The 13,685-nt window shown below is 38.3% G+C and overlaps 2 protein-coding genes across 14 annotated transcripts in view; one reads left to right on the top strand and one right to left on the bottom strand.

Annotated features, from left to right (window-relative positions):
- Positions 1-13,685, top strand: part of SOX6 (SRY-box transcription factor 6) — a 370,587-nt gene that overhangs the window by 234,958 nt on the left and 121,944 nt on the right. The gene's annotated exons all lie outside the window — the stretch shown is intronic.
- Positions 290-13,685, bottom strand: part of LOC143694228 (uncharacterized) — a 29,527-nt gene continuing 16,131 nt past the window's right edge. The window contains exons 3-4 of the mRNA XM_077179407.1: positions 9,643-9,758; positions 290-4,681 (exon numbers count right to left, since the gene is read on the bottom strand). Coding sequence (XP_077035522.1) covers positions 4,470-4,681; positions 9,643-9,758 — 328 coding nt within the window. The 3' untranslated portion in view covers positions 290-4,469. The remainder of the gene's footprint in view (positions 4,682-9,642; positions 9,759-13,685) is intronic.

Here is a 13,685-nt window from a genome sequence, read left to right as displayed (position 1 = left end):
TGAATTGATTCCCAGCCGTCACTGGTATATATTTTTACTGTTTTTTAAGCAGCTCAGTATTAAAAATAATATATATCCAAGTCCCTTCTGCAATGCAGTTGTATGCAGTTGGAAGAGAGAAATGCTGTTTTGTGCCTGTAACTTGTAGCTGGCTGCTAAATCGCTGATTCCACTTCAGGGGCTCTGCCCTAGGTGTGGCACCACGGCTCCTGTCCAGCTCCTAACTTGCCTGGTGAACACTGAAACTGATCCAATGGAGGAAAGACAAATGTGCTAAACATCAAAGTCAAATGTTTCATATTTTATTTATTATTACATACTGGCTTATTAATGAGTTCTAAAGTCCTTATGTGATAATTTCTCAAGCAAAAGATCTGTTAACGGCCAGCTTTTCCCAGTAAAAGGCATCTTCATGGCTGGCTGGCTTGGAATTTTCTGTCAGCTGTGAGGAAAGAGAAGTGATGGAGGATCCTTGCCTTCTCAGAGCAGAGCATGCTGTAATAAATTTTCTGGTGATGCTGTCTATCCTTTATTCAACCTCTTCCATACTACAAATGCTTTGGCATAACAGCGTGGTGGCAGCAGAAAAGACGCAGTGTGTAAAAGGTTCATAGTCCTCTGCTACTTGTAAGCTTCTGATCTTACCCCTTGGTCCCCCATTTGCATGGATCCTGCTAGCTGCTCTGCCCCTGAGGCCCTCAGTCCCTGGAAACAAGTTTTATCCTGGCAGAGCATAATATAGTTCTGGATTTGACTCTTAAAACTGTATGCAGTCATGAGGGGGGCGGGGAGGCTGTGTTTTAAAAAAAATTTTGCTGTGACCTTTTAAGAGTTAAATTAGCTGTCTTGCAGTTTTCTAATTCATTATATGACTCTTTTTTTCCTTATTTCGCCTACCCGAGTCTAAACAAATTGTATTTAATGCAAAAATTAAGCCTTGTGTATCTCTTTCATATGACTTCTCTAATTATAGAGCAGTAAATGGTAGAATAGCATATGTTAGCAACATGAGCAGCAGTCTATGAAATGAGCTACAAGTTAATAAAATGATCTTGTGGTGGTGTTGGCCAAATGTTAGCACACATGTTTTGAAAAGTGGTATTTCAACAGACTTGAAGAATAGGACTTTGGCACACGGGTGCCGAACATGATCTGATGTGTGGAAATTAGTTAAACCAAAGTAAATGTCATTGTTTCTTGGGCTCATGTCGGTGCAGAAAATGATAGTAGCTGTCCTCCCACTTTCCCTCTCCCACGTGTGTTTTAAAATTGGAAATGAAGACATAGGCATCCCCTAGTTCAAGTCCTGCTGCTTCGTTTGCTTGGGGCGTGCTGTGCTGCATCCTCACCGGTGGCTTAAGGACTTGTTTGCAGCTGTGCCTCTGCCAAAGCCAGAGGCTAAAATCTCACTGATTCTATTCAGCCCAGACAATTCTTCTACTGGCTTCACTCATAGAAGAGCCCATGATTTGAGCCCTTCTAATTTAGAGGCAGATTATAACCAGCTCCTGTATAACAGCAGAGGATCAAGAAAATATTTGCTGCCCACCTGTGGTGCTGCCTGGGGGTCACTCTTAGTTGGTGCTCTGCCTGTTCCAGCCTAGTGTGGAGCAACAGCCATGGCTGAGCCAGGCACCCTGGTCCAGCTCCCAAGGAGTTTGGCCAAGGTGATGCCCCTCTGAACCTCTGCGGTGCCATTCTGTCAGTCTGATGATGCTCTCCTTTCAATATTGCAGTATTTGGGATAATGCAATAATAATGTGCTATTTGCTCCAGCACAGAAATCCAGTTCCATTCCTAAGTGGCATGTGCACAAAGTAAAATGGATAACTGGGAGGGGAAATGGTGCCAACTGGCAGCCTATCCAACAGGACTGATCCTGTGAAGCCTTATTTGCTTGAGTAATACCCACTCAGGCAGTGCTTGATGACTTGTGCACTGTTACTCACATAACTGGGCTTTGCAGAAGTGAACACCTCTTGCAAGGAGGGACTTAGGATATTAGTATTGTGGTTGGAATATCAAAGGTACAAATGTGGCAGGGATTTTAGGGAATGTAATTTGTTTCATTAGACAAACAGATGTAGCTGGAAAAAACAGGCAACCATTTGGGCATGCCAGCTCTTTTTCATGTCTTACATCAGTGTTACATGGAAACATATCCCAGGACTGACAGGAACTGCTTGAGATATTGGCCTTTCATTTCTAATTAGTTACTTTTCCTGTGATGATTTTTATGATTGACAACCACGTGATGGCCAAGAGGGAAAACAATCAAGTTTTGCATTGCTTTTTTCTATTTCCCTTTTCTTTTTTTTTGAAATCCTGACACCTCCACTATTTGACGCACTAATCAGGAGATACTGGAAAAAGAAAAAAGTTAATAGATGCTGGTATTGAAATGACTTGATTTATGGAGATATTCAGATATACAGGCAAGGCTGGAATGTGGTGATATCAGAGGTCAAAATTTCTGTCTGCAAAAGCAGGTACTTGGAGGAAAATGATGAAGTACAGCTCCACATTAGAAAGGCCAAAAGCATATAGCAAATAAATTGTAAAGTACTTCTTGAAATCTCACAGTAAAAACTTATATTTATCTGATGAACTAAATCTTGGCCTAGGAATCAAAGCATTTTTTAGTTGTAATTGTGGGAATATTCCAGAATGTAAGTGTATTGCTGAATCAATTTGAGCATAAAAACTTATTTTTAATATACTTAATATCATGACAGCAAGGAAGAAGTAAGTGCATTGCTCTCTGAATGCATTCAGGAATTATGAATTCACATAAAGAAAGCAGTAGTATGTGCAATCCAGCAAATGAGCAAACTAGATGCTGTTTAACATTTGGTATATGCTTGATGGCATGTAAGTAAAAGTAAAGTGAACGAATATTTCTAATATTCACTGTTTTATGCAACCAGCTAATCCAGACACTCACAAAAATGTCAAAGCATAGTTCTCAAGGAAGAAAAATGGCCTTGCCTGGGATTTACCTATCTAATCTTAAAGTTGTTAAAGTAAGGAAAAATTGGTTTATGACTGCAGTTTGCATGCTATTTCCCTTTGTCTGTAACATTAGAAACCCCTCTCCCCAAATAATTAGATAATATAGTGGCTTGTGTAGTATGCAAGGCTTTTGCTTCCTTGAAAGAACTAGTCTTTAATATAAATCTTGTATATATCATCTTCAGCAAGTTGGGCATTTGCACAGCTTGGGTAAATTATGTCTATATTGAGAATCTAGAAGTTACACAGTGTGCATTCCATACTTGAGGGATGGGAAATAAAAATTGATATACTGTGCGGCACATGATATAACACAGTGAAATATCTTTTAAATTCCAGAGGGATGCACTGACATCACCACGGTTAATTCACATGCAGTAACTCCCACCAAATGTTATTAACTTTAAATTGAAATTTGTAATCATTCAGTAAAAAGAAAATAAATGATGTAAACAGTATACAATGGTGCATTATGAAATGCTGAATTAATCTTATTCACCCACCCGAAATGACAGCGTAAGAAACCATTAAAGTTGTAACACCAAATAATAAAAGTCAAGAACTTCACAGTTGATGGTGAAGTGTGAAATCCATCTTGAGACTCACTACTGTCACACAGTATGGAAGGGCACTTTTGAGTTAGGGAACTTTATTTTCAAGTAATGTATTAGCCATTTTTATTCTGTAAATGAGAGATTAACCAGTTGGGGGAATATATGTTTAGCTGCAAATCTAGATCAGGTAGATAAATGAGTTGCGTGGCTACTTGCTACAGGTAACAAAATAGGGCAATATGTACCTAATAGCCTCAGCATAGACTGAGGTTCTGTACTTGACAAAGCAATGCATATAATGTAATATATAGAGATAAACCCTACTCAGAAGTGGGGGTATGGCACTTGTTTTTGCTCTGACAAGGAGTGATTGGTATGACAAACGCTACTATCACATTTCTAGCTTTGCCTTTTCCATCTCATTGAATTTTATTAGTGATATATTTTCAGGATACTCATCTCCTCTGTAACTGCATATCTGAGTGTCTCATAAGCTGAAGTGTATTATCCTCACAACACTCTTTTGAGGCAGAATAAAAAGCATATAGATATTTGGGGGCATCTAATTTTAGATATCTAATTTGGGTGACTGAATTAGGACTTTTGGCTCCATATATAAAGCAGTCCAGGTGCTGTGAATTACCTTCTGTTGATTAGACAACGAGGTTCCTAATTTAAGCACCTTAGTTAAATTTCCAAAGAGGCTCGATCCAGTTCTTATATGAAATTTGACAGACTTGAAATCTGTGGTTTCAGAATTCATAGGGTGGTTCTCTACCATCTTGATCATATTCTTTATCATGACTTTCTGTCAACTTACCACTCACCTTAATTTACTCTGTTGGAGCTTTTAGCCAGAATCAATCCACTTCAGCCAGACAGAGAAATATTTGTTTGTTCCTCTCACCCATTGCCTAGCTGCAAATGAAAACCATTTTGGGCAGCTTGAGTCTCCCATGTGGCTGAGCTGCTGACCAGAAGCACAGCCATTGTCACACACAAACAGGCAAGTGGGGAGGCTACTCTCACTGAAGCCTGCAGTTTCCCAAATCCACGTATTTTCCTTGCAGATGTGGAGCAAATTCCGTGGCTGTGAAACATCCTTTGAACAGTGGCTTTATTGTGGAGAGAAAATAAGTTTTTATTCGAAGAATGCCTACACTTCTTGGCGGTCCCTCACACAGTTTGTAGGGCATTCAAGACTTACTTGAAACAGACTTAAATAATGTTTTTTATTTAATCAAAATGTCTGTTTCTAAATGGGGATCTTACATGCCACATTTTAGGCCAGAATATATTTTTACAGCCAAGTTATAAACCTCTGAAAAAGGGGGCTTATAATGGAAAGGTTGACACAACGTTAATTTTAGTGTTGTAAATGCAATGGTATAATTTTGGAAAAAAGCCTTTATAGCTCTGCTAAGATATTAATTGCAGGAAATTACAGCATATCCTATTAAAGTATTATGTCAGTGGCATACATAGCATATAACACCTTTGCATATTCTCCCTTGTTTTCACGGCAACATTTTGCATTTTGATCTGTGGAGAGTAGGTGGATAAAGTGGCTCAGAGTTTCTGATCACTTTTGCTCAAGGGGAAAAATCCAGCCTGGGGTAATGCTTGCTTATGGCCAACTCTAGAAACTGATTTTCTGTTACCAAGTACATCTGATATGGGCATTGAGGAATGAATCAAATTCTGCTCAAACAAAGTCTTTACTTTGTTTTGTGGCTTCTGAACCAAGGTTTTTAATTTGAACCCAATTCAAATCAGATTTAGCCAGGTTCTTTCCAGAATGAAGACTACTTTTGTGGCACACTTAGTTTTTGCTGATAATGGCTTACTTTTCATTTACTTACACTTTCAGAATCATTCCTGACTGTTATTGTGGCTGCATAGTAGACACAGTCACTTCCCTTTTTGGTGTCTGTTCAGTCAATTATTCAGAAATGTTTGTGTGGTGGAGGCAAAGGTGGATAGGTAGATCCCTATTAAGCTGAACAATGCAAATATGTACATAGCATTGTACAGCTTTTATTACTAAGAAATGGGTTATTGATTACATTTCTGTCATTTTCAAGATTGCAGAGGCATGAAATAATAGTATGTTTTCTTTGCAGAGATTTGTTTTTATAAAGTTATTATTTGTTAATATCTTGATTTTAATATACACTGAATTGTAGTGTTTGATGACAGTCTCAGGAAGGATGGTTTTTAACAGTGATTGGTATTTTTAACAAAAACGAGCTATTACTACATCAGTTTTTTTCTGACTGTCAGATCCTTCAGGACAAGTGGGCCACATGTTCATATTTGTGAAGCACCTCATGTTGAGGGCATAATCCTGCCTGGTGCTTTTCATTGCTACTGTGGCACGAATTTGCAGTCAGGAATATCAATAACAACATGCACAGGGTTTTTTTTAATGTAGAAATGGGATCTGGAGTCTTGATATTTTATGTCTTCCCCTTTGACAACAGAGTAACATGCACGATTCTTTACACAAAAAAATAAAAGTCCCGACTTGTACAGCTGATGAGTTTTTAACAAGATGGGAGAAAAGGCTTTCTCAAAGACCCCACTGATATGCAAGTTCATTGGACTGTTGATGTTTTCCATTAATTGCAGGGCTTTAGCATATAACCATCAACTATATCTGGTTTTACTTATCAAATCCAGAACTGCTTTTTCTCTGCCTGCTGAGCAGGGAAAACTCCATGCTGTACCAGTTTCTTTTTACTTGGGTCTCCAAGTATCATCAGGATTAAAGCTGTCAGAACAGTCAGCCCTCTTTATTTTGTGGTTTTCAATACAAAGCGTAATATTGTTGCTTGAGAAATGGCAGGCTTTCAATGTGTTAGCTAAAATTTGCAGAGTGGACAAAATTAAAAAAAAAAGGCCCCTGTTAATAGCAGGCATTGAAATATTTCTTTCACCATTTCAGGGAAAGAAGATACAACTCTGCGCTTTAATTTGTTTTTATTCTACACCAGTAATTTTTCTGCATTGGCTTAATCCTACGCTCAAGTATAAGGAAAAACTCACGCTCAACTTAGTGAGAGTTTTGCTTCATTGAATGCAGCTCAGGGTGCCATTTCCTCAGCTGGTGTTGTTCATGTTCTTTCCATTTATGTCAGTCTTAATACTAGAAGTACAGAATTAGGCCCTCTTTTTAAATACAAAAGGAGCTCACGTGGAAATGACAGCATTTCATTTTACCTTTTTTTTTTTGTAACTGTAAAATATTCCTCTGTTCTACATGTGAATTTATATTTGGGGATAAGTGTGTCCATCCACCACAGAGAGCTCAGAGGCAGCTGATATATTGTGCATGAAAATTTTTGTCTTGCATGTGTTTACCTCAGTTATCACTTTGTGCAATTAAGTTTGTTTTTTTTTTTAATCTTGAGAGTCCTTTTTCTTTTGATTTATCCAGGACAACATAGATGTGTCTTTGTGATAACGCTTTGTAAAGAACAGAACTAAAGTGCTATCTTTATTACTTTCCTTTTGGTTTGTTTTAATTAGGAAAAGAGTCTCTTCCTATGCAAGGCTACAAATCTGTAATTTTATTTACCCTGTCATTTTGCTATCAGTTGAAATATGCAGGCATTTTAGACATAACTTTAGGAGGAACAGAATATACTAGTAATTTATACAATAGACACTGATGATTATTGACCATTAAAGAGTCGTAAAACATTTCCTGTGTGAAATAGATGCAGCATCAAATGTCTTTATTTCTGACAGTAAATGTTTCAGGTTTGCTTCACAGGCATTAATGCTATTGCATAAAGGTAAAAACCTGGCTAAACTCTGGCAAAGAGAGGTCACTTCTTAATAAATGTGAGGAGTTGCAAGCAAAAGGGAAAAAAACAACTTTGAAGGAAGTCCCAGGCTCATGCGTATATTAACCAGAGCAGATGAAATGATTTATTGGGTTTTATACACAATCTGTAAAGGGTAAGCATTGCTAACAGAATGAGTGGCAGCCTCAGGGAGCTGAGTAGCCCCCAGGGACCAGCCTTTGTTCCTCTGGACTTGACAGACATGTGTCCCTGTTAAATGAGGGCTTAATTTCTCTCATATGTGCACAATTTCCAAGCTCAACAAAGGCAGCCAGGACCGGAGCTATTTAAAAGAGCCAGCTCAGGAGGAAGCATTCCTGGAGAAAGGGGATGCTAAGGGGCTAATTACTCACCATCGATCAGCAACTGATTTTTTTTCTTTTTTTTTTTTTTTTTCCCTAAACAAGGTCTATTAACATGGAACTGCCACTCACATTTTACATAAACATATATTAAAAGTCCAAAGGTGCTATTTCTCTTTGCAAAATTGCCCCTTTAAAGGTCCTGGTTGCTTAAAAAAAAAAAAATCAACAAAAAAAACCAAAAAACCCCACTCATTTCATTTTGATTCTGCAATGAAAATCACTATTTCTTTAAGCTCTTGGATTGATTTATTTCAAAATGTCCAATGTCTTGCTCTTCTTTCTCAGCCTCTCCTCTTCTCACATATAGTAGTAGGAATTGTCATTAGTGGTTATTGCTTTATGTTACTCTGATAATTAATATTGCCCAGATAAAGGTTCAGCCTATGTAAAGCATATTAATATTTACTTAATTACATGTATAGTATGGTATGCTTTTTATAAGCCTCTCACTGCATATTCAAATATGTCTGCATATGGGTTTAAACATGTAGGAAGACCTCTGTGGTGCCTTTTGTGTAGTCTAGTGGTGCTACCCCTTACAAGTAGGTGTTTTACACTCTTTTTCCAATGTGGGGCTCAGGTGCCTCCTGTGTTACTGGCAGTTGGCATTCTCTGTGGAGAATAGGTCCATAGTTTGACAGATTGATGTAATTTATTTTTTTTTTTAATGTAGAAAACACAATTATTTTCTTTGGATAGTGTTAGTGAACTCTGTTGTTACCTTGAGAGAAAGATGAGCCATTCCAGTGCAACAGTTTGAAAATGTTGTGGTCACCGCTGGCAAAGCACTTTGTCAAGAAATACTACGTGGTTTCAGGCTTATTTCCTACTCTGAAACAAACAGGAAACTCCCTTGTGAAACAGGCAGCCTTTTTGATCCTCCTCAATCAGAACATACTGATCCTCTTCAAATCAGAACCCAAACAGGTGGAAAAAAGTGTTTTCCATTGCTCTGTGAAGTCATTGTCTGAACAGGCTTCAAGATGGCATAGGAGAAGATTTTGGGTTGTGTGGCATCAAAGCTTGTAGCTCAGGACATGGGTGCATGTACAGTTGTGAAAGCTGAGACCACAGCAGAAATTATAGAATGATCTTGGTAGAAGCAGTTTGCTTTTTGGATCAATTTTTCATGTGTTTTTTGTATTATAACCTTATTTTAAATTTCCAGTTCAATTGTCCCCCTTCTGAACCAATAGGTTACATTATTTTATTTACAATATAATGATGATAGTTATCAGCATTGTGTTTGAAATTAGTTGAGAGACTTAGTCTTTCATATCTACATGAAAGAATTGCAATTCAAAAAGTATTAGAGAAATAATTTTTTTCCTTATTTCGGTATTTTGATTCAGTATATCCATCACATAATCTAGGCAATATAGGTAACCTCATAGAATTCACTGAGCAGTTTTTATTCTTTGAGCTTCTATTGTATGTATAAGAAGATGGTAAATGAACAATCTACAGGTTGCAGAGTGCTAAGAATGAAACTAGCTTCAAAATTTTAAATGCATTTAATCTTTCCTGAGTAGACAGTTCTCTAGCAACAAGAAGAATTAAAGATTTTAGAGGTAGCATTTCAAATGAAAAATATCTATTTCTTTTCTGAGAAGAATGGAATGGATGATGGATCACTGGAATGGCATGTAGGACTCTCAGCTTGTCTACTCTTTCCAGGCTTTGCTTTTTCATGTTGAAGAAGGGAAAAATAGCAGTAGGAAAGAACACAGTGTTCCTTAGCACTTGTTGAGAAGGGTCTTCTAAAAGTTATTATGAAGTAAATAATCTTCTATTTCTTCTCACTAAATAAATGAATTCTGATGGGATAGAAGCCACAAACCTGTGCCAGATCCTACTTACCTCTGGAAATCAGGAATAGCTCCACAGAACAGCACATCTGTACATCTGCCTTCTTCATCCTGGTAACAGATTTACAGCTGCCAAGGCTGAAAGTCACCCATTTATTTCCTTTCTCCCTGGAGATGACAAAGTACATAACACTCGATGAGCTGCAGCATCCAGGACCATTAGGATATTAATGCTACAAAGGCCCACATTGCAGGGTGAAATCTTGCCTGGATTAAAACACTGCTTCAGAGAAGTTAAGGAGCCACACATATTCAGGGACATTTGGTAGTTATAAGGCCCAGGGAAAATGGTTTAACCTGGATTGCATGTAAATTCTGACTAAGCCTTTCTCTAAAGATTTGTTTTCATTTTCTGGAGGAGGAGGGCTTTCTTACCAAGAGACTTTCTTTCCATCTGATTAAGAGAAAGCACCTTCTAATCAGAGGGGAAGGTCCCACACAGATTATCTTCTTGTCATGCTATGACAGGACCCAGATTTCGCTGAAGCTTTTGTGAAGAGCTGAGGAGAGTATTAAAGCTCTGGCTCCACAGTACTTAGCTTTTTTTTACAATAAAAAAAAGGAAGATGAACTAATGCTTACCATTACCAGCTAAGAATGAACTTTTATACCTTTGCTGCATTGTTGTTGGGTTACCAGAATGAAATGTTAATCATATAAAAGTAGCATATCTCTCTACTGAAGAAAGAAAGAATAATCAACACTTCTCACATTCTTGCTGCCTGACACTTTGACTCAGTGTTGCGCTTCTCCCCATTTCTTAGATATTTTTCTATATTTGCCAACAGCCACCTTTGTCTTGTGGGAGGTTTATTACTATTTGTAGCTTACTTTCATAAAATGCTCATAATGAGTGCAAATTTCAGACTCAATCTGCCTGTTTGTTTCCTGTGTTTATCATAGCATTTAGTTTTAAAGAAAAAAAAAAGTATGCAATCCCTGAAACCAAAGCATTTTTAACCTTGATTTCCTAAGAAAAGAACTTTCAAATAGCTGGGCTGTGTGTCTCTCTGTCAGAGTTCCAGCTCAAGAGTTTTTGGACACAATAGGTAATTAGGTAACAACATTTGAGATATAGGAAAAAAGTCTAAAAAGTATTGCATTCAATTAAGTTCCATGAAATTAGTGGCACTGATAAAGCCTTTCAGCTTGTCCTGGAAGTAAAGGCTTTAGACTAACCTGTCCCCATATTAGAACTTGAATAATTTAATTGGGAAAGAGATGCTACAATGCCCTAAATTAAAAGGCAAAGTTTTGATCTGGACTTATACTTTAATAGACAGCAGAGATACAAAACTCTGTGTTTGCATCTCATGCAAAACCATGGGAAGCAAGCGTTCACAAATCACATTTCTTACCAAACTACTTGCTCTAGATTGGCACACACTTCCCATGGAAACAGAGCCTTGGGTACTGAGCAAAATAATGCTCTCTTTCCTTCTTTGCAGAAGGTCTGCACATGTCAGAGAAAAGAGAATGAAAAAGATTTCATTTGTGGTGATACATTTCATCTCAGCCTACATATTTTCTGCAAATTTACCAGTTAGAATTTTGTTTGTAGTTTCAGTGATTTACTTGGAATATGCTGCACAATTTGAAAAAAGGGTCTTACTGGGAGATTTTGCTCCAAAGAAACAGTCAATCTGTCACCTGCTGTAGCTCTCAGGTTCATCCCTTTGTTATATTGGCATTGCTGAGGCATAGTTAAAATGTTTTCCATTTTATGCACATAAGGCTTTGTGAAACTAATGCTTTCTGAATGTTTGATGGTTGTACTATGAATTTGCTGACAGTACTCCTATCCAAATTAGATTTTTGGAACCTACTGAAATTATTGAGGTTTTGGTACATTGGGGACTTAAATTATATTTTTGGATATAAATTTCACTTCATTTTTGTAATACTCCATACTTTGGGATCAAGTGTTCTACCTTACATACCCTGTGCAAGAGAAGTGCTTTAATTTCATTAGGGTATCGCTATAGTAAGAGGGTTTCAGACAGATCTGTAGCTTCCACATTTAATCCATAAATTTAAAATTACTTTTCTGTAATTTGAAGCTAGAAACTATTTGCCTTAAAATATACTGAGCTGCTTTTTGTGTATCTTAGGAAGGAGGTACAACTGTGTCTGGACAAAGTCTGGTACTTTGACAAGTACTTCACTATTAATTTTTATCTCTGGGCCATAATTTTCTCCTGACAGTTTGTACTTTTTTCCCCCATGTGTTCATTGATAGGTTTATGATATACCCTGTTTCTAATATAAAAGGCTTCATTTTATAACCACACCAGTCTAGTTCCTCAGAATGATTCACCTGCATTCAGTGTTCTTGTGCTAGGGAAGCTGGGCAAAGTTCCTAACCAGGCAAAGTGTGGTGTATTTGAGGAATGACTGGAGGATCTGTCTGTTTTATTTTTCATGATGCTTAAAATGACACAGTATCATGAAAAAAAAATCTTAAAAACTGTACCGTGACTCTCAGAGGAAGCCACTTGCTTCTTCTCTTGGGCTGATCACTCTGGACTCTTGGCTGGCTGAGCTCATGTGCTTCCCAGTCCCTTCCCAGGATTTATATCCCACTTATGTGACAGCTTGGGGTGGGTGTTACCCCTGTCAGTGACATGGGTTGGTGCACACCACAGGATCCATCCTGCTCAGCCCATTGGCCTCTCTTGGAAGGAAGACCTAGATGTGAGAGGAGTGGAGCAGTCAGTCCCACCTGACATGGGATCCAAACTTTGTTTGGATTCAGCCTGAATCCAGGACTGTGTGAGAAGTAGCTGAGCAGAGGCTCAAACTTACAGAGGCACAGCAGGACATTTTAACCCCCACATTTAAGGAAGGCCTGCCTTGTATTTCAGTGCTACTCTTTTACTCAGCCCTCACTCATTTATCACATCTCACATTTGCTGTGGTTCTTGGACTGGTACTCCAGATCAGAGGCATCATTCTGGGGAAAGGAAGCCCTAAAGATCCTGAAATCTCTGTTCATCTCAGCAGAAAGTGCAGACATCAGTAGCTACATGATCTTATTCACTGTCAGTTTAGTGAGTAAAATAAGCTCACAGAAAAGGGGGCACCGGGGCTGCCAGGCCAGCAAGCAGGAGAACAAGTGCCTGGGAAAGCAGAAGAATTGCAGAGACACCACTGGGTTGGGAAGACTTTCCTCTTTGAGGAGGGAGGTGCTGCATCCTGCAAGCAGAACTATGAAGTGGAGTTTGTTGTAGGAGTTTTAATCTTTTTCCTTCTGAAATGTGCTGTTACGAAAGTTGTCTGTGGCATTATAGTCAGTTCTGTGAGAAGACCTCGCTGTAGTACATGGCAACAAGAGAAAAAGGAGCATCACTTTTTAAAGCTGTCAGGTTGGCAATTTGAGTAGAAAAGGAAGATACCAGATTTGTATTGTTAGCCTGGTTGCCTCTGGAAATGAGCCCTGTGTGTTGAAGTGCATGTACCACTAACTTTTTAGCCTGTTGGTGGATTTCAGTGAAATTTGATAGAAAAATAGATGTTTTAAGTAGAACTAAGTTCCTCCAATTTTGGTGAAAGCAGACAGCTAGACTGAGGTGAGGGATTTTTTCCATACTCCTTCAGACAGGCTGGGTTTCCTAAATGTATATTTACATGAAAAGTACCTGTGTAAAAAAACTTGTTGAATGAGAGGATCCAGGAGGGGAGAGACCCTATTAATAACATAATCACAGGAAAAACTTCACTTCAAGCTTTTACCTCAGCAGACAGTGAAGTCAAATTCCTTAAAGCCACAAATCCATTGGCTGTATTTGCCCTTGAACCTGTGAAACCTCTCATGTCCCTTTCTAACAGCTGGCATTCCAGAAACAAACAGGGACTGGAGATATTCCCTGTTGTTGGGTGATCTACGACCTATGGCCTAATAGCACTTCCCAATAAAATCTGCCTACTTGGAATAAATATTGCTGTGGAAAACATCTCAGGGTTGGAAGACAAGAGAAATTGCTGTCAAATTATGATCTCAGAGTGTTTCCTGTAGTGAGAGAAAAGTCATGAACT

Source organism: Agelaius phoeniceus, chromosome 6 (genome assembly GCF_051311805.1).
Source record: "Agelaius phoeniceus isolate bAgePho1 chromosome 6, bAgePho1.hap1, whole genome shotgun sequence".
NCBI lineage: Eukaryota > Metazoa > Chordata > Aves > Passeriformes > Icteridae > Agelaius > Agelaius phoeniceus.
The sequence above is the reverse complement of the archived record's forward strand: the minus strand, read 5'-3'. Positions and strand labels throughout refer to the sequence as shown.